Below are 20,715 nucleotides of genomic sequence, written 5' to 3' on the forward strand. Positions count from 1 at the left end.
TTTTTAAAATCAATCTTGATGCAGTCGTACATATCGTAATGTTTTATAATGGAACTTAAAACACAAACAGTTTTTTTCCAACCATAAAGAATTAAATAATTGATTCTCAATTATTTGAGCAGTAAAATCATTACATTGTCCCTTGTCTCCATTGATGTACAAGTTTTTGAACGAGTGAATGTTAATTTATGGCATTACATTATTATTATTACATATTTTATTTCCATTTTGTTTTGCCAAAACCTGTGCCCTAAGAGTGGAGGATGTATTTACAGCAACTAATTTAGTTGCCCAATTTTCTTAAAAATAAAATAAAGCATTTTTACTGAATATAAAGCACAGGGACACACCCCTGGAGTCCATGAAACCCAGTAAAGCTAATTTCAAAATGCGTTCGAAACTAGCTTTGGGAATAAGAAATGTCAAGTTGCTGACAAGGGAATAGCCTGAGTTAAGCTGCGGTCACATGACACTTTTCATTCCATTGATTTCCATTCGAAGTACGTGAGACATGATACCGCAAACCCGGCGCAACAAAATAGAATAGTCAAAGCTTTGATGCTGTGATAGAAGGAGCCATTTTGGTTATATAGGGATGCTCAATGTCTGATTTCACATAGAATTAACGTTTGTTCCATAATAAGTTACTATACAGCCTGTTATAATCATGTTGTAAATAAAAATGTGAAAAGAAAGAAGCTTTTTATAAATATTATTAACGTGTGTGAATAAATCTAACCACCCCGTAACAGATTCAAGTTTCACACAAGAGCATCTGGGCGGCAAGGATTAAAATATTTAACAATGTCTGGGAGATTACGTAAAGGTATATTTTATTCCGATTTCATTCTGTAAATTCATTTTTGATTGTTTTTCAGTGCATCGTTTTTGTCCTCGCCCTCCCAGGAAAGAATAAACATGGGCGTGTAAGTCCTTAACCGGAGACACCCCTATTCAGCTATGCTCCACAATTTCAAATTTGGTCGACTGAATGAGTGTCACGTTAAGAAGTGCGACTGATAAAAGATCGATGCGTAATAGCATCTAGCACATCTGTAAAAAAAAAAAAAATAAATCCACATTTAAATAAATACAGCCTGATTTGCGATGTTGCTGTTTACAATATACTGCAGATTGTCATACAGACTGTTGCTACCATATCTGCAGAAGGTATCCAAAGAAATTTCAGATACTTATACTTTCAGATACTTATACCAAACTTCTCGATTGTTTGAGGTCTCTCTGGCTCTCCAGAGATCTCTCTGCCTCCACAGGTTTTGGAGGAAATGAATGAGCCCCAGGCTGAGGGCTGTGGTGAAACCTTTCCAGATAGACAAATGAGTTGGGTAGATAAAATTTAGGATGGAAGAAAGCTTGATCCTATGCACCAAATAGCAATTCAGAGTATGAATTAGCAATATTCACACTATTTATATGTAAAAACACTCACAAACAAACTGGGTCAGGATGGTGGTGAGACAATAGCGCCGTTTTCACATACGGGCCAGGTGTCCGCAAATTTTCGAATATATAGAATGCTTCCTAAGATGACGTAATGGAACTGTTATGGGGATGGTTTAGAGACAAAGGAGGGACAGAGAGTGAGAGAGATAGAGAAAGAATGCTGGATGGACAGATTATGTGTAAGCCTGAGGAATAATAAAGTCAGCTGCACAGCAAAGCTAATTCCGAATCTTGTGGAAGTAAGAGCTCTCCAGAGATTTCCGATCACTAATTAAATTCTCGGTGATATCTGGGACAGTCTGACTTCTGAGCTCCCCCGCTCTCGTTTTAATTTAATGTGTGAACAAAGGATTAGAAACAAGAAAAACAGAAATCACTCATAGACACACATACACCAGTGTCAAGACATTGTAGTTATATAAATATTAATGTGGCTAATTCAGTAGCTAATAAAACTTCAATGACCAAAAAGAAACTTTGCATTTTTTTTTCATGCTTAAAAAGAATTTTAGCCTCCAGGAGATTCTGAATCCATGACCTAGTGAAGTTACATGAGGACTCCTGTAAATCCTTTTGGATTGCTGGAATACAGATACACAAGGTCAGTCAGGGCTGACACACACTGACACACACACACACACACACACACACACACACACACACACACACACAAAAACACACACACACACACACACACAGCTCTACAATGTACAAGTGTAAAAATTCACCTGTAAATCAAGTCGATGCTTAGAGAACAAATGTATTCGTATTTGTGTATATGTATGTGTGTGGTTTCTTGTCAGTGAGACTAATCTACAATTCTCCTGACATTCAAGATCATTTAACACACACACGAAAATTTTAATATGAAAAACACATTTCCACATAAATACATATATAACCTCACAAACCTAAATAAGTTGAGTTGGTGAAAAAGCACGTTAAATTTGCCTGCACGTGTAAATGTATGTGTGTTGAGCTCAAGACTCTGATACCATCGTGTCATACCTATCATCCGTACTGCCCTGCATTACAAACACACCAAAGGGGTAGTGACACAGTTACCATGGATATGCGTTTCCATGGCAGCCTGAGGCCGAACAGGTATGCGATGGAAATTAGTGAGAAAACGATGTCATATCTCAGGTTTTATCAGCATGACAACAGCATGTGAGAAAATGTCACCGACATGAACATCATAGTTTTAATGACGCTTAGTAACATGCAGCTTAGCTTTATAATGTCATACCCTTGGGTGTGAGGAGCAGAGCGTGCAGTTACACAGATAGCTCATTATACAGGAAAACGAGACAAAAATACCCCACTTTATTTTTGTCTTTATTAAACATTATCTGGACGCTAAAATAGAAACGCGTTTGTTATCTGTTCTTCTAATCTCAGGCACAGTGAACTGAAACTGTTCAGTTTCAAAAAAGCATTGTGTGAGCGTCGGAGTGAAAATTCAGTGTGGTCTTCTGTAGTTGTAACCCATCTGCATTCAGGGTGAATGTGCTGTGCATACAGTAATTGAGATGCTTTTCTGCCCAGCACAGTGGTAAAGAATGCTTACCAGAGTCTCTGCAGACTTAGCCAGACTTGAACCAAAACACTGAATTATCCCCTGACTTTGCTTATTAACTTTAACAGCTGCTCACTGGATTTATTTAGTTTATTGCACCATTTGTTATCAACTCTAGTTTGAAAAATTTGTGGTTTTTAAAAATGCTCAAACCACAATGACACGGTTAGAGTCGCAATTTTACTTCATTCGAAGGTTTAATATGTGTTACTTTTTTGACAATGTTCATTGTTAGTAAGCACTATGCAAATCAAACTAAATAGAACTGAACAATTGATGTAAACATCAACTAAATGGACTTGTACCTGCTAGGTTTTTGTTGTGTATATATATATATATATATATATATATATATATATATATATATATATATATATATATATATATATATATATATATGTGTGTGTGTGTGTGTGTGTGTGTGTGTGTGTGTGTGTGTGTGTGTGTGTGTGTGTGTTTTCTGTATATTCTACATTTAAACAAGAAATCAAAACCTCATCCTTCATTTGAACAACTTATTACAGCTCTAATTTAAGATCCACTTCTGCAAAACAGCACACAATCCAACTTCTCCTTACGAGTTACTGTGTAACTACAACCAGCTAATTGTAGAATGAACAAATATACAACACTACCTGCTCCGTAATGTGTCCGTTCTAGCTTGATTTCCTCTCTCAGGTTCTGTCTCAGAGGCTTAAGCATTGTAACCACTCAAGTGATATGAGGAAGTCGTGTGAAGTATCTAGCTATATACCACATGCCTTTTTACATTTCGCACCACACTAATTACTCTGTTTTTCACAAAGTGTTGAAGCTTGTGGGTGTCTAACGAGATGCATTCTCTACATTTCTCCTCCCATTGCTGATGTCACAGGTGCAAGATTATTGCATGGGAAGCAAGATATATATGTGTATATTATCTGTCGATCAAAGGAGAACTTTATGCATTCTTCTGCAACAATAATGTGCTGAAATTGATTATTATTTATTAAACATTCTACACAGCTCACAGGCTACAAATAGTGATGATGATGATAATAATAATAATAACAATAATAATAATAATAATAATAGTTTCTAAGGTCTAAACTTCAGGTACAGTATTTATTGGCAAAAAGATTTGCATCCAATAATTAAAAATAATTATTATATTTACTACCATGTCCAATTGCTTTTAAGCTTTTAAATACAAATATCATGAATATGAATATATAAACACTTATGAACTGTGTATTTTTTTTGTCTGTATTGGATAGGAATATATACTGTATGAGAATATATATATATATATATATATATATATATATATATATATATATATATATATATATATATATATACACACACACACACACACACATACATAAACATACACATGTATATGTATGTATGTATATAGGAGTTCTCTTTTTCACAAAAGAGACGACGCCGATTCGCCGATGTCTAAACACAGCTGACGCAGAAAAAAATAAACCTGCCGTTTAAAAACCACCCGACATTGTGACCATAGGCTTAGTGTGTCCTGGGCTTTAAGTATATATATATATATATATATATATATATATATATATATATATATATATATATATATATATATACACAGTGAGAAAAATAAGTATTTGAACACCCTGCTATTTTGCAAGTTCTCCCACTTAGAAATCATGGAGGGGTCTAAAATTGTCACCGTAGGTGCATGTCCACTGTGAGAGACATAATCTAAAAAAAAAAAAAATCCAGAAATCACAATGTATGATTTTTTTAACTATTTATTTGTATGATACAGCTGCAAATAAGTATTTGAACACCTGAGAAAGTCAATGTTAATATTTGGTACAGGAGCCTTTGTTTGCAATTACAGAGGTCAAACGTTTCCTGTAGTTTTTCACCAGGTTTGCACACACTGCAGGAGGGATTTTGGCCCACTCCTCCACATAGATCTTCTCTAGATCAGTCAGGTTTCTGGCCTGTCTCTGAGAAACACAGAGTTTAAGCTCCCTCCAAAGATTCTCTATTGGGTTTAGGTCTGGAGACTGGCTAGGCCACGCCAGAACCTTGATATGCTTCTTACAGAGCCACTCCTTGGTTATCATGGCTGTGTGCTTCGGGTCATTGTCATGTTGGAAGACCCAGCCTCGACCCACCTTCAATGCTCTAACTGAGGGAAGGAGGTTGTTCCCCAAAATATCGCAATACATGGCCCCGGTCATCCTCTCCTAAATACAGTGCAGTCGCCCTGTCCCATGTGCAGAAAAACACCCCCAAAGTATGATGCTACCACCCCCATGTTTCACAGTAGGGATGGTGTTCTTGGGATTGTACTCATCATTCTTCTTCCTCCAAACACGTTTAGTGGAATTATGACCCAAAAGTTCTATTTTGGTCTCATCTGACCACATGACTTTCTCCCAAGACTCCTCTGGATCATCCAAATGGTCATTGGCAAACTTAAGACGTGCCTGGACATGTGCTGGTTTAAGCAGGGGAACCTTCCGTGCCATGCATGATTTCAAACCATGACGTCTTAGTGTATTACCAACAGTCACTTCGGAAATGGTGGTCCCAGCTTTTTTTAGGTCATTGACCAGCTACTCCCGTGTAGTTCTGTGCTGATTTCTCACCTTCCTTAGGATCATTGAGACCCCACGAGGTGAGATCTTGCATGGAGCCCCAGTCCGAGGGAGATTGACAGTCATGTTTAGCTTCTTCCATTTTCTAATGATTGCTCCAACAGTGGACCTTTTTTCACAAAGCTGCTTGGCAATTTCCCCGTAGCCCTTTCCAGCCTTGTGGAGGTGTACAATTTTGTCTCTAGTGTCTTTGGACAGCTCTTTGGTCTTGGCCATGTTAGTAGTTGGATTCTTACTGATTGTATGGAGTGGACAGGTGTCTTTATGCAGCTAACGACCTCAAACAGGTGCATCTAATTTAGGATAATAAATGTAGTGGAGGTGGACATTTTAAAGGCAGACTAACAGGTCTTTGAGGGTCAGAATTCTAGCTGATAGACAGGTGTTCAAATACTTATTTGCAGCTGTATCATACAAATAAATAGTTTAAAAATCATACATTGTGACTTCTGGATTTTTTTTTTAGATTATGTCTCTCACAGTGAACATGCACCTACGGTGACAATTTTAGACCCCTCCATGATTTCTAAGTGGGAGAACTTGCAAAATAGCAGGGTGTTCAAATACTTATTTTCCTCACTGTGTATATATATATATATATATATATATATATATATATATATATATATATATATATATATATATATATATATATATATATATATAAAATATAAATATAAATACTTAATTGTGCATTCCTTACATTTTTATCTCCAGATAATTCTGAAGTATTATAAATAGTTTATGCAATTTGATTTACAGAGAAAGTTACTTCAAATAGAACAGAAAAATAAAATTCATATCCTGATATGCTTTAATGTGAGTATATGCTTTAATATTCAGAGTATTGGGCGGAGACCAATTCAGACGGGTCCACTTTGTGCAACTTTATAAACAATTTGTTCAAGTTATTTAAAATATTTTTGAGGATCCAACACAGATCTTCTTCCTACCTTTATCTGTCACCTTGACCTGACCTTTATTATGCTTCATTTTTATTATTAAACACTCTTATGTCAAATAAGAACATGAACTATGGAATCATTTCACATAATAAGTGTATAAAAATAAAATTGATGCATAATAATGTTCATCTTTTATTGCACAATAACAAATTATATTTTCTTTTAGCAAAATTTTTTGAAGAATTTTACATTGTATTATACATTAAACTTGTATTACAGGTCTAATAATTTATTTAGCATTTAACTAAATCACAAGTTTTACTCTTAAGAATGCTTTCTATATTTTCAAATATATTATACACAAGAAGTTAGGGTAAGGGTAAGAGTAAGGGTTAGGGTTGTGATTTTTTGCCATTTTTTTATATTTCATATTAGGTCAATTAAAAGGCAGGCGCATCTGCGAGCAGCTAAGCATTGTTGTGGAACACGTGCTGGTGCCTCTTCCTTTAAGCGGATTGCTATTCCACTGGCATAAACCTGTGATGGCTCTTCTCCGCCTGCTAACTTTTTAAAAAGAACTACCTTGTAACTTCCCAGGGAAACAGTAAAACTAAAGGTAGGGTCACACCAAACCGGCACCAAAGAACATGGACTCACATCGCCTGTGTCAGGGCTTAAAAAGTTGCATTAGAACACACCGGACAGACTACAGCTGACGACCAACTAGCGTGTAAGTTCTGCGCTTGCGTGAGAGAACAGAACTCTCCCAAAGCAGTAGGAGGCAATAGTCTCTATTCCACATCCAATCAGAAAAATATGAAGATCTACAACTGTGAATATTTAACGCAAAGTTCAGTTTTTCTCTTGTGCTCATTCGCTAAGATGAATAGCCAATATGAGTTCTTTTTCTCACAAAAGCGACAACGCCGATTCGCTGATGTCGAAAAACAGCTGACGCAGAAAAAAATAAAGCCGGCGTTTAAAAACCACCCGACATTGTGACCATAGGCTTAGTGTGTCCCGGGCTTTAAGTTCTTATCCTTTGTTTTGGATCTAGCCTTATATATTTAATTGGTTATATAGGCATGTGGAGAGAGATTTGTTTTGATTTGTGAGTTGTTAAACGAGTCTTCAAGCAGCTGTTGTTTAGCCTACTGGCACCAAAACCAAGTGGCCTGATTGGAGAGACTTGTGTTGTTCAATAAATGTCTAATTTAATTAATTTTATGTCTCACTTCTTATTACTTAACTGAGATTAAGGGGGGAAAAAGCCCAACAAATCAGCATCATAGATTTCGAAATATCTGCATCAGCCAGATAGAAACCCATATCAGTCGACCTCAATGGAACAATTTAGCAAACATTTATAAAAATATAGTATTTATTGTATTATTTATTGCACTATTTAATTAAATACAAATTAAAATGCATTTTTTGTGTAATAAATTGGTAGTTGTTAATGACAGGGGTGAACGCTGGGGTTCATGTGCACTGGCTTACTTACTAACTCTTTACTCAGTTCCTTTATTCTTTCCTTTTTCCTTTCCTTATTGTTCCTTCCCTTCCCTTCCCTTTCCTTCCTTCCTTTATTTTTCCTTAATCTTAATCTGTTCTTTCCTTTTCTTCCTTCATTCCTTCTTTTCCTTACATCCTTCCCTCTTTCCTTTACTTCATCCCTTCATTCCTTTTCTTCCATCAAGCCTTCTTTCCTTTTTTACCTTTATCCATATATTCCTTTCCTTTCTTTTACTTCCTTCATCCTTCCCTCATCCCTTTCCTTCCTTCATCCTTCCCTCTTTCCCCTTTCTTTTCTTTTCTATTTCTTTAATCTCTCCCTCATTCATTTACCTTTTTTTATTTCATCTCTTCCTCATTCCTTTATCTTCTTTTTCTTTCATCCCTCCATCATTCCCTTCCCTTCTTTTTCGTTCATCTTTCCCTAATTCCTTTAACTTCTTTTATTTCGTTCTTCCCACATTCCTTTCCATTCTTTTTCTTTTGTCCTTACCTCGTTCCTTTCTATTCTTTTTCTTTCGTTCTGCCCCCATTCCTTTTTCATCTTTCTTTTGTCATTCCCTCATTTCTTTCTTTCTTTCTTTCTTTCTTTCTTTCTTTCTTTCTTTCTTTCTTTCTTTCTTTCTTTCGCTTCCCTCCTTCCTCTCTTTTTCTTTTCTTTCCTTTCCTTTCCTTTCCTTTTTTTTCCCTTTACCACCCTTCCTTCCTTTCTTAAAAAAGACATGCAGGCCGCCCAGCTTCTATCTCAGCAGCATGTCACTGCTCTCACTGTGTTTGTGTGCATTCTTTTCTTTCAGTTTTTCTCCTCTGCATACAAAAACCCAACAAAACGCCCCGCTTTGGTTTGCAGTTTTGTCCGATGCCCACAGGTCTCACGTCATCTCATTTGCACGCTTTCTGCCATTTCCTGGAAATAAAGTGACTTTCAGTCTAATAGCAGAGATTTTAGTTTATTCTCATGGTAAAATCTAAAAGCCTAAAATATGGCACTTTTTAAAATATGTACAGCAATATCTTAATAAGAAAGTACCGTCCTGTATGAGAAGTGCAGAACGAAACAGAAATGTCACTAGTCAATTTATGCTCTTCTATTACTTAGATTTGAATTTCTGACATGCTGCTACAGAGAACATCACATGTCCTGTACTTTTCATACACATTAATGAACCTTAAAATTCTGTTAGAAAACTTATGGTAACTATGATTTGTGAATAATTATAATAGCAGGCTTTAGTTATGTTGCTCACTAAACAAACATAGTTACATTAAACTATATTATTTTTAGCAATCACTTATTTCAACTGTGTTTGAAATGTATTGTTTTCCTGTACTATTCTTCTTCTTTTTCTTTCATCTGCTCCCATTAGGGGGCGCCACAGCAGATCATCCGTCTCCATACTTCTCTGTCCTCTACATCTGCCTCTTTTAAACCAACTACTTGCATCTTCCTCACCACATCCATAAACCGCCTCCTTGGTCTTCCTCTTTTCCTCCTTCCTGGTGGCTCCATCCTCAGCATTCTCCTACCGATATACCCCATGTCCCTCCTCTGATATACCCCATGTCCAAACCATCTCAATCGTTCCTCTCTCACTTTGACCAAAAACGTCCTACATGCGCTGTCCCTCTAATAAACTCATTTCTAAACTTGTCCATCCTCGTCACTCCCAACGAAAACCTCAACATCTTCAGCTCTGCTACCTCCAGCTCCACCTCCTGTCTTTTACTCAACGCCACTGTCTATGGTGAGACCACTGTCTAAACCAGGTCTCACCATAGTCCTAAAAAACTTTAACTTTCACTCTTGCAGATTCTCTTCTATCACACTATTATATCTGCAATTACTGAAATAATACTTAAGTAACTTTATTTAATCTAATTTTAGTACCAGACTTTTACTACTGGCTTTTTTTTATTCTGTTTAGTAGAGTTTTCAGACTTTGGTCTTTTAAGTACCAGTATAGGAATTTAGCACTGTATATTTAAAGGTTTGTGGACACCTAACACCAGAGTCCCCTTTCTGCTGTTATAACATAATAACCTCCACTCTTCTGGGACGATGTTCTACTAGACTTTGGTATGTTCTTGAAGATTTATGCTTATTCAGCTACAATGGCTTTAGAAAAGTCAGGTACTGGTGTAGGGTGAGGAGGCCTGGGGTGCAGTCAGTGTTTCAAATAATCCCAAAACTGTTTGATGGGGTTGAGGTCAAAACTGTATAGAAGGCCACACAAGATCTTCCACTCCAACCCATGTAAACCATATCTTCATAAAGCTGGCTTTGTGCACAGGGGCATTGTCATGCTAGAACATGTTTGGGTCTCCTTGTTCAAGGGTAGGAAAAATGTAATTGTTTGCCTTAAATTTTTTTTTATAAGTTTGGGGGGGGGGGGATAAAGCTGTATAAGTCCATACAGTGTATTTAAATAAGAGACTTGTAAAGTATGCCAAATATTGCAAATGTAAATGAAACAAAATAGTAAAAAATATTTATTGAAATAATGTCTTCATTTCCAAAAATCTTTTTTTGGTTAATTATTATTTTTTGTGTATCACAAGCTGGTTATTCTACACATTTAAAGAAAAATAAGCCATTATAGGGTACAGCAGTTTTGAAATTGTGCAGCAGTGTCACCCCATACTCTAACAAATTGTGGAAACTGACACAATTGTGCAAAAATACAGTCAATGCGCTTGATTGATTCACATCAGTAGAGCTGAAACATCAGCACTCACCTTGAATTAGACACACAGATGTTAAAAAAACGTACAGAATAATTTCTCTAATTTTTCTATGTGAATTTGGCCAGATCTCAAATACTTGAAGTCAGAGTGTCAGCCAAAAGCATATTTATATTCTGTTCACGTTTAAACACATTATAGTACATAAGACATAAACAGGAGAAGCTAAGCTTGCTCGTAACATGTTATATTATACTAGGTTAGCACCCTGGAAAGCACATTGATTTATCATTTCTAAGTAGTCATTTAAAATCCAGAATCCTCAGTTTCATGGATGATGGGAACACTGGTGTATTTAAACTGATCTCAGACCACCTCATACAGGTTCTCTTAGCCATGGTACCATGCTTGCCAGCATCCTGGTCCACATCCCAGCTTTTACACTGCCAATTTCTAATGTGAACCCTGCCCTATTTTTGGCCTACACTAAACTTTCATTTCGGCTTCTCCCGTTAGGGGTCGCCACAGCGGATCCTCCGCACGTTTGATTTGGCACATGTTTTTTTACGCTGGATGCCCTTCCTAACGCAACCCTCCCCAATTTATCCGGGCTTGGGACCGGCACTAAGAGTGGCTGGGGATGGTTCCCTGCAGCGGTGAGAGCGCTGCATCTTAACCACTAGACCACAAGTAGGTTTGCAGAGTGACTGAGCATGAATGCTGTGAGACTAAAGGGATTTCACACAGGTAGTGTATTTTTGGCCTACACTACCTGTGTGAAATCCCTTTAGTCTCACAGCATTCATTTAGCTCTTCATCCTGAGTCACTTCTTGAACAGACTTGAACAGAGATCCAGGCTGAGCTACAACACCACCCTGACTCTTCAAGTCTATTTGAGATTTTAGGGATTACTACAAATCACTCTACAGTCACTCTGCAAACCTACTTGTGTAACTCCAGGCTGATACACAGCATGCAGATTCAGTGTGAGAGAGAAGAAGTGGTTTGACAAAGTTAGCCAACACCTCCATAAGTGTCAGGTTTTGCATGTAAGTCATTGCACATATGACTAACAGAGAGCAGTACAGATCAAAATCGGTGCAGTTGCGGCATTGGCACATTATTTGACCCCAAAATCCGTACCATTTGTGGGATTATGTAAACTTGTGGCTCACCAGATTACCTAATGACACGTGGAATCTCTGTGATTAGTCAGGATGCTCAGATCACACACTAGAGAAAACAAGCTCTCTCTTATTCACACAGATCCTTTGTATATAATGCAGCCTTTTATTTAAGGTTTTATATTGTAAAATCCATCCACACATTCACACATCCCTTTTAAGCCACTTTGTGCTTTTAACAAGCATATTATTCATATAATGGTGTGAAAAATACTCATGTATGATCGTATCAAATTGACACATAGCGGAAAAAAAATTCAATCCAATTCAATCAAAACAATCAAATTAAATCGCTATTAACATCTGTTTTTTAAAAAGCAAGCCGTTCAGGCCTAGAGTGACCAAACACTTGTGTATATACCTTAATCGTGTGGAGGTGGGGTATAGAGACAAGGGGTTTTGTTCTCTAAATGTGCTTCCTTTTTAAGGGTTTTACTTTCCTCATTAAAACTGACTTCTTCTTTTCAGATCTCTCAAAAAATAGAATTTTATATACTGAACTGTTATAAAATCAGGATTTCGCAACTATAATGGGTGAAATTATAGCCCTCTTTACCACAGCACTTCCTTTTTCAACACTAGATTAGGTGTAACGGAAACATAAAAGAAAAAACATGCTAAGGGTAAAGTCACTGGTATTACACTTTCTTTTGATTCTGATGTTTATTGTGAACATTACCTGAAGCCCCTGATGTGTATCTGCACGATTGTACGTGTTGTGCTGTTGCCACATTATTGGTCTACTGAATAGCTGCATAGATGAGCAGATGCACAGGTGTTCTTTATCTAATCTAGCTACATGGAAAGTTGTGGGACATTTAAAAATGAATAAAAGTGCAGATTGTATTGTGATTGAAAAATCGCATAGCCCTCCGTGAAGAAGACTTACAGCTACAGCTTTAACTTTGACTGTTTGAAAGCACTGATAATGATGACTTTTTTCATAAAGACTAAATAAACCTCTTCCCCTACAATGTTTAACCCCATCAAAAACGACATGCGATAACAAAACAATAGTGCATTAAATTAAGAGCATATATTTAACCCTGATATCGTCTGACTAATCCCAATTAAGAATTTAACAACATTGCGATAAGTCAATAACATACATAATAAACATACAAATAGCTGCTATACAAAATGTTATACATGAAGGTGCTGGACTTCTTGAAGAAGATCAGCATCGTGTCATACATGCTCACAGCAGAGAACGTGTCGTTAGATCAGATCTAATCTAGTAATAACACCTTAAAAATAAATCCAGGTAGCGAAATGTAAAATGTGAATTCGTAAACAAATGCATTGGTATGAATCTGTAAGTGTTATAACAGTATGCACTGTACACACAGCCCTCTAAGTGCAACACCATTACACTGTTGCCATTACAAAAATACCTAGCTATAAATGTTTGTTTGTCTTTTCAATCTGGTAGGTAGATACAATATATGGACAAAAACACCTGACAATAAGATTTATATGAGCTTTTTGAACATGCCATTCCACATTAGTCCCCATTTGCTGTTATAATAACCTCTACTCTTCTGAGAATAATGGAGTGTAGCTATGGAGATTTGTATTCGTTCAGCTACAAGGGTGTTAGTAAAGTCATATGCTGATGTAGGGTGAGGAGGCCTGGGGTGCACTCAGATTTCCAATTCATTCCAGAAATGTTCAACAGGGTTGAGGTCAGAGGTTTACAGAAGGCCAAACATAAAACATACCTTTGGATTTCTGTGAACTTAAATCAGGGACCATTGGTTAATTCATCATTTATCACTGATCAGCATCAGTGGGATTAAATATATTTTCTTGAACAGTTCTAATATTAGCTCAATGTCACAAGTACACTCCAGGGCCAAAAAAATGGGCGAAATCCAAATGGCAAAATATCAAGCTTTGAATAGCCTTTACAAAATCTTTGGTCAAAAATAAAGCAAATGCACTCCTGAGATCTCCTGTATCACCAGTTGCTTGTTTGCTTTGGTGTAATGAACTGGTTGGGAAACACATGTACTCTATAGTCTTCTTATATGCAAAGCTAAAGTCATGAAATCATGAAATTTCAACTCATTTTTCAACATTTTTCAAACTAATATTTAGCTACGTTTTGTCTAAATTTACCCACAAAACTTAAAGAAATCAAAGTGAAACTCCATTTCATATGAAGATACTTTATCTAGATACTAAAGCTTGAAATTTTGCTATTTTTGGCTTGGCCTCTTCTTGATACGTATCACAATGTAGGGGAGGCGATACAATATGTTGCTATTCAGTAAGCAAAGCGATATATTGGGATATTCCTTATTTTAGGAATAGGATATCATTTTAGAAAAGCTGTCATTAAGAACACACAGAAAGAGGAAGAAAAAGGAAGAAAGACTATTCTATAAAATGTAGAGAATGCAGTCAGGGAAGGAAGAGAGGCATGTCAAGTGCAGTCTGCTCTAACTTTAAGTTTGTGCATATTGCACTGTTCTTTAAGCCACAAATTAAGCTTTGTCTGGTTATAAGCACAACCACACATGCTGTTCGTGAGTTTTTAAATCCATTTAAACATATTCCCGCCTAAAAAAACAACCGCACATAAACATTACAGCAGCACTCCCAGGAAACAGGTGGAAATTAACGCTAACATTAGTGGTGCACCCTTATACAAGTCCTTTTTGTCACTGTTTAAGTTCAGAGTTAATTAGACTGCTGTACATCTGATCACATGCACATTATCAACTTGTGCTGTTAATATCATGAACAGCAGCTACACTAATTCCTCTCCACTGCTTCTCTTTCTCTACCCATCCTGAGGCATCCTGAGGTTGCTCCAGCCCCAGTCACATCCCACCTCATGAAGATTGTGGATATTTAAAGAAGTAGATGCCGACCCCGCAAACATCCCGAACCATCTAGAGACGTACCAGTGCCAATTGGATCCTACTTCATGTGGAGTTTGGACACTGGATCACCTTGAGTGTTTAAAGGCGCTGGCATGGAGAAGCTGGTGTTGGATCTGTGATGATCGCAAATGTTGAGCTATTTTATGAGTTGCTCAGTAGCTTCTAGTTTTATAACCACATGACTGTATAAGACTTTAGAAAGATCATTACTTATAATCTTACATTCGGTGCTCATGTTAGTTCTCTCTCTCCAGTGTTCTGTATTGTATAAAGACTATAATCACACTCCTGATGTCACCCAAAATGAGGATGGGTTCCCCTTTTGAGTCTGGTTCCTCTCAAGGTTTCTTCCTCATGACATCTAAGAGAGTTTTTTCTTGCCACAGTCGCCATGGCTGCTTATCAGGGATAAATACACATCGTTCGCCTTAACTGTTAAATTCTGTAAAGCTGCTTTGAGACAATGTCTGTTGTGAAAAGCGCTATAGAAATAAACTTGACTTGACTGCTATCTATCTAGCTGTCGGGATATAAACTCAAAACAAAACAACTGCCATGAATCGTGTATGCATTTTGTTTTTTAATTATCGATAGAGTTTTTGAGAATCAATACAGTATTGCCCAACAAAATATCGCAATACTCATGTATATCAATATTTTCTTACACCCCTACAAGTAACTGTAACTGAACTTTAGTGCTTCTTCTTACATTTCATTGCAAAGCATTAGGTCCAGACTGCATTACTTAATCATTTTTATTAAATTCTAAGGATAAGTCAATAAAAAGTTAGTATATAAATATAAAGTTAAAATGAATCCCTCGGGCGTGACATCATTAATAGGACACGGTAAACGCATCACTGATGGACATAACCGTGAGCCAGGAGCTTGTAAAAAAAAAAATGACTAAAAGGCCGAGATAAGAAAGACAAAAAAATATAGCTTACGCCTCTGCAAAATGTGCAGACAGAAAAATCATTCCAGGCACTTAACAGCAAAGCGAGGCACAATGTCATTATACACACTTCAAGCCTGTAGCACAGTGTGTGGTTCTGCACTTTAATGAGCAATTTCCCCTTGTGCTCCTCTTTGCTCCAACTTTAATCTAGTGGTTATACAGTGCCAACCAATCTCTCTCTCTCTCTCTCTCTCCCTCCCTCCCTCCCTTCCACAGGTACACACTCTAATTACTTAAAATCAGATGACAAAATCAGCCCACACTAAAATTCACCATTCCAGATCCTGACATTATTTAGTTAAAACCCATAGGTGATTGTGTCTTTCTCTCACTCTCATGCACACATACATAAAAAGCTTTTCCCCATTTATTATCAGCCTAATAGCTTGATTTCCATAATGAGAACACCCTAAACCAGACAAGTGTTTTTTATATCCGTCTGGATCAAATCAGGGTTAATTAGAAGACCTGAAGATAATTAGAGCAATCCTGGTCGATGTGCATTGGTGGTCCCTGCCCCCCAGCCACAGCCCTACTGCTGAACAGGGAGCAGAGAAAAAAATTCCACTAACCTTGCACAGGTCCCCTTTTTTTTTAATTCGTTCGACAGCTGTGAGTATGAGCGAACGAGCTGTGGTGTCTTCTAAACCAGGGAGTTGCTGGTCACGCTGGAAAGAAAAGCGTCACTGCGATCCGTTCCTCTCGTTCTCACTTTCCTCATTCAGTGCATCCTCCTTGCTTCCTTCTCCTTCTCTCTCTCTCTCTCTCTCTCTCTCTCTCTCCCTCTCTCTCTTTTCCCTGCCTCTCTCTTTTTCCCCCCTCTTCAGCTTCAGACCCTTCTCGAACTCTCTCTGTAACCCATACATATAATCACATTCCAGTGGAGAGAAAGCATATGGTAGGGAAACGGCTCTCTGTCACTCTGTCCTTGCGTCTAACCCTCATTCTTTGAGAGCCGGCATATGTGTGTGTGTGTGAATGTGAATGTGTGTGAGTGGCGCATGGACAATCAGGTCTATTATGCTGATCGAGGGAGGACCAGCAAACAGGGAGGAAACCCAAGGATATCATCTGCCAAGGGAAGGGGGGGGGGCTGAGAAGCAGGGGGAGGAAGCAGAAACAGAGAGAGAGAGAGATAAAGAGAATAAGAGAATAGAGACTGAACCGTTCAGCAGGCTGTTGACGTACTAACTGTTCACTGTGTCCATCATTGAATACGGAATACAAATCAGCCTGTCTCATTCAACTGGAGTGTTGTTTCCTGGCCATGTGACATACACACCGGCAGGGTGGGGACAGAAGGGGGGGGGGGGGGATTTGGGGCAGAGAGGATGGGGGATGCAGATGAATGAAGGACTTGCTGGGGGGGGAGGGAGAGAAAATGACGTCGCACCCAGAGGCGATCTAAACTGGCCACCTACACAATTCTCATGCTTTCCTTATTTAACCCTGAAGCCTTCGAAAAAATCGGTAAAAAAAATAAAAAGACACACTGTGTTTCTGTGATGCCACAGATTAAAGACCTGCACCAGATGTGAGCAGTGTATAATCATCTCTTACTTACCAGTTACAGTAACACCATATTAGCCCAGGAAAACAAATAAACATCACTTACAGACTTGCTGAAGATGTTCTTCCGATCACACAGCGCCTTCCATATTCTTGGAAGGATTTTTTGGTACACATTTATTTTTATTGCAGAACTATTGGCACCCTTACAAATAACAGTTTGTTGAGGTCTGCTCTAGAACAATGAACAATATTTAGGTGTTCATGTCTGCTCTAAGAGGATTCGGAAGTATTCAAATTAGCAGTTCTATTTAAAATAGATAAAATATACATTTGTATATTTCAGCAAACTGCATTCTGCATCTATTACATGCATGACTTCAGAGTAGAAGAGTCCAGGCACTAATCTAGCCTGCTTGCAATCTAGACCTTTCACAATTAAAAAAATTATTGGCCCAAAAAATACACATTTGAAAAGAAAAATACAATAAAGAACACCCAGAACTGTTGAGAAGCTAGAATCCTGTATCAGACACATATGGGACAACATTCCTCTCTCAAAACTTCAGCAACTGGTCTCTTCAGTTCCCAGATGTAAAGGGCAAGAAGATGTGATGCTACACACGTGATAAACATGTCCCCGTTTAAACTACAGGCATCAACTTCATTATTATAATCACATAAATTACCTTATTTTTTCCTTTAAATTTCCTTTATAATATGTTTTCTATATTCTTATTGTGAATATAAAATTCACAATAAGGGTTTATAAGATTTGCAAATCACTGCATTCTGGTTTTATGTACATTTTACACATTGTCGCAAATTTTCTTGGAATCGGGGTTGTACAATTAGACTTGGACTGACTTCATGCTTAGTCTGTGTCTAAATGAACCAGTGTTAACTTCAAAGCACTTTCAGAATTTGCTCTGGATATAAAAGTCTACCAAATGCCATCAATTTAAAAGCAAGCCTGGTCAACTGATGGACAACAGTCCCCGTCCAGATCCAGCCGTATATCAAGTATATGCATATAAAAAAAAAAGCCATAGATCAGCGATTCTGAAATAAATGTTCTAAACATGAATATGTAGCAGATTCTCAGTCACAGGTTGTTAATGTAACTTACAGTAAACCCCTGTCTCCACTCTTTTAGTGGACGGTGTCAATAAAAATTCCCGAAATACAGGAAACATTCACAATTTAAAAAGGTCTGAGTAATGTGTTAAAATCTCACACAGTTCTACCCGGGACGTTAATCATTTCTTTGTTATTGTATAACTCAAACGTTAGTCACATGGTAGCATCTGGGTTATCAGATAATTTCCCTTAAAATAACAGAGTTCACCGTTTCCTGAATACTCGAGCTTCGTATGGGTTGCTGGTGTACATGTAGACAAATAAAATAAAAATAAAATACCAATAAATAAGTATTGTGTTCTAGTAGTTCTAGTGTTCTAGTGTTCTCCTTTCAATTAAAATGCTGTGTTCAAAAATGTCCTTTTTTGTAAAAATCTTTTTTATGTAAACAATTAATGCTGCAGATTTCTGATCATGTCCACACACACACACACACACACACACACACACACACACACACACACACACACACTGACTGCTCAGGAACTGAAAAAAAAAAAGCTAACACGAAACACAATTTAGCCGAAGTAATGAATCGTAGTGAAATTGCTTACAACAGCTTTAAAAGACTGTGATTAATCGTTTTTGTAAATCACTGACCTGTTCTTCTCATAGTGATGGTCACTCTTTACTTACACACACACACACACACACACACACACACACACACACACACACACACACACACACACACACACACACACACACACACAAAACCCCCTGGGCCCCACTGCAGCTGGACACACTTGTCACATGCCAGCGTTGAAGCAGCTGGACAAAACCCATAATCACAAGCTTCCTCTTACAAAGATCTAGTGGTTTTCTCATAGAGGTTTAGCACCTGGCATTTGCAGTCATTTTCACTCCACAAATCAGATCAGACCTCAGGACTGATCTATCCATTCAGTTAAGCCAGCTTTTACATTACATGGCTGAGCATAGATAAGTCTAAGGCAGAGAGAACAAGGATATCTAAGGTAACAAATAATGGAAGCTTTTAACCGGGGGTCACTCAAAAACTGCATGAAAGTGACTACATGGACTATTTAAACATTCAGCACGCTGTTCAAGACCGATACAGATACAGGAAACCTGATACAAGGTTATAGTCACAAAGAAAGTTCATTTTATAAATATAATATAGCGCTCTTCGTACAGCATAAGCGTGCATAAACCTGTTCTCTCTTAGTGCTGGTCCCAAGCCTGGATAAATAAGGGGGGGTGCGTTAGGAAGGGCATCCAGTGTAAAACATGGCCCAAATCAAATATGCGGAACACGAAAGAGAAATTCATACCGGATCGGTTGAGGCCCGAGTTACCAACGACCAACACAGGTATCGTTAGCCAACAGGGTACCGGTAAAAATTGGAAAATTGGCCGAAGGAGGAGAAGGAGAGGAGGAAGACGTCTACAGAGACAGCAGTGAAAGGAGAAGTGTAGGAGAGTGGAGGTTAGGGTGGGCACTTTAAATATTGGAAACTAGGATTGGTAAAGGGGGAGAGTTAGCTGATATGATGGAGAGGAGAAACGTAGATATGTTGTGTGTTCAGGAGACCAAGTGGAAAGGGAGTAAGACCAGGAACATTGGAGGTGGCTTTAAACTGTTCTTCCATGGTGTAGATGGAAAGAGAAATGGTGTAGTGGTGAAAAAGAATAAGATGGTGGAAACTGAAGGAGGAAGACTGTAGTGTGAAGTTCAGGGAAGAGGTCAAACTCAGTGGTGGTGAAGAGGTGCTGGATGATTGGGAAACTACTGCAGAAGTAAAAAGGGAGACAGCTCGAAAGGTTCTTGGTGTGACATGTGGAAATAGATGGAAGACAAAGAGACGTGGTGGTGGAATAATGAAGTGATGGAGAGCATAAGGAAAAAGAGGTTGGTGAAACAGAATTGGGATCAACAGAGTGATCAGAAAAGTAGGCAGGAGTACAAGGAGATGCGGCAGCAGGTGAAAAGGGATGTGGCGAAAGCCAAGGAAAAGGCATATGAGAAGCTGTATGAGAAGTTGGACACTAAGGAAGGAGAAAATGATTTGTAACGATTGGCCAGGCAGAGGGACCGAGCTGGGAAGGATGTACTGCAAGTTAGAGCAATAAAGGATGGAGAGGGAAATGTGTTGACTAGTGAGAAGAGTGTGTTGAGAAGTTGGAGGGAGTATTTTGAGCAGCTGATGAGGAAAATTAGAGAGAGAAGGTTGGATGGTGTGGAGTTGGTGAAGCAGGAAGTGGATAGGATTAGTAAGGAGGAAGTGAGAGCAGCGAT

General features: G+C 38.0%; 1 protein-coding gene and 2 long non-coding RNA genes across 6 annotated transcripts in view; 2 read left to right on the plus strand and 1 right to left on the minus strand.

The window, feature by feature from the left end:
- fgd4a (FYVE, RhoGEF and PH domain containing 4a) overlaps positions 1-20,715 on the minus strand; it is a 78,140-nt gene that overhangs the window by 38,739 nt on the left and 18,686 nt on the right. The window contains exon 1 of one of the 4 annotated variants that reach the window (XM_083551902.1): positions 16,379-16,856. The exons of 2 other annotated variants lie outside the window; for them this stretch is intronic. Coding sequence is in view for 1 of the 2 variants with exons in the window: in XM_083551900.1 (XP_083408026.1) it covers positions 3,679-3,745 (67 nt within the window). In the remaining variant the exon portion in view is untranslated. Of the gene's footprint in view, positions 1-3,678; positions 3,788-16,378; positions 16,857-20,715 lie in introns of those variants that run through there. One more of the 4 variants, XM_083551900.1, reaches the window with a different exon arrangement.
- Positions 6,905-11,002, plus strand: LOC310731926. The gene is made up of 2 exons (XR_014535321.1): positions 6,905-10,467; positions 10,534-11,002. It is a non-coding gene; the product is annotated as an uncharacterized lncRNA (long non-coding RNA).
- On the plus strand, positions 13,082-17,292 carry LOC310731923. The gene is made up of 2 exons (XR_014535318.1): positions 13,082-14,622; positions 14,829-17,292. It is a non-coding gene; the product is annotated as an uncharacterized lncRNA (long non-coding RNA).

The sequence above is a fragment of the Silurus aristotelis genome (genome assembly GCF_946808225.1).
Source record: "Silurus aristotelis genome assembly, chromosome: 10".
Taxonomy (NCBI): Eukaryota; Metazoa; Chordata; class Actinopteri; order Siluriformes; family Siluridae; genus Silurus; species Silurus aristotelis.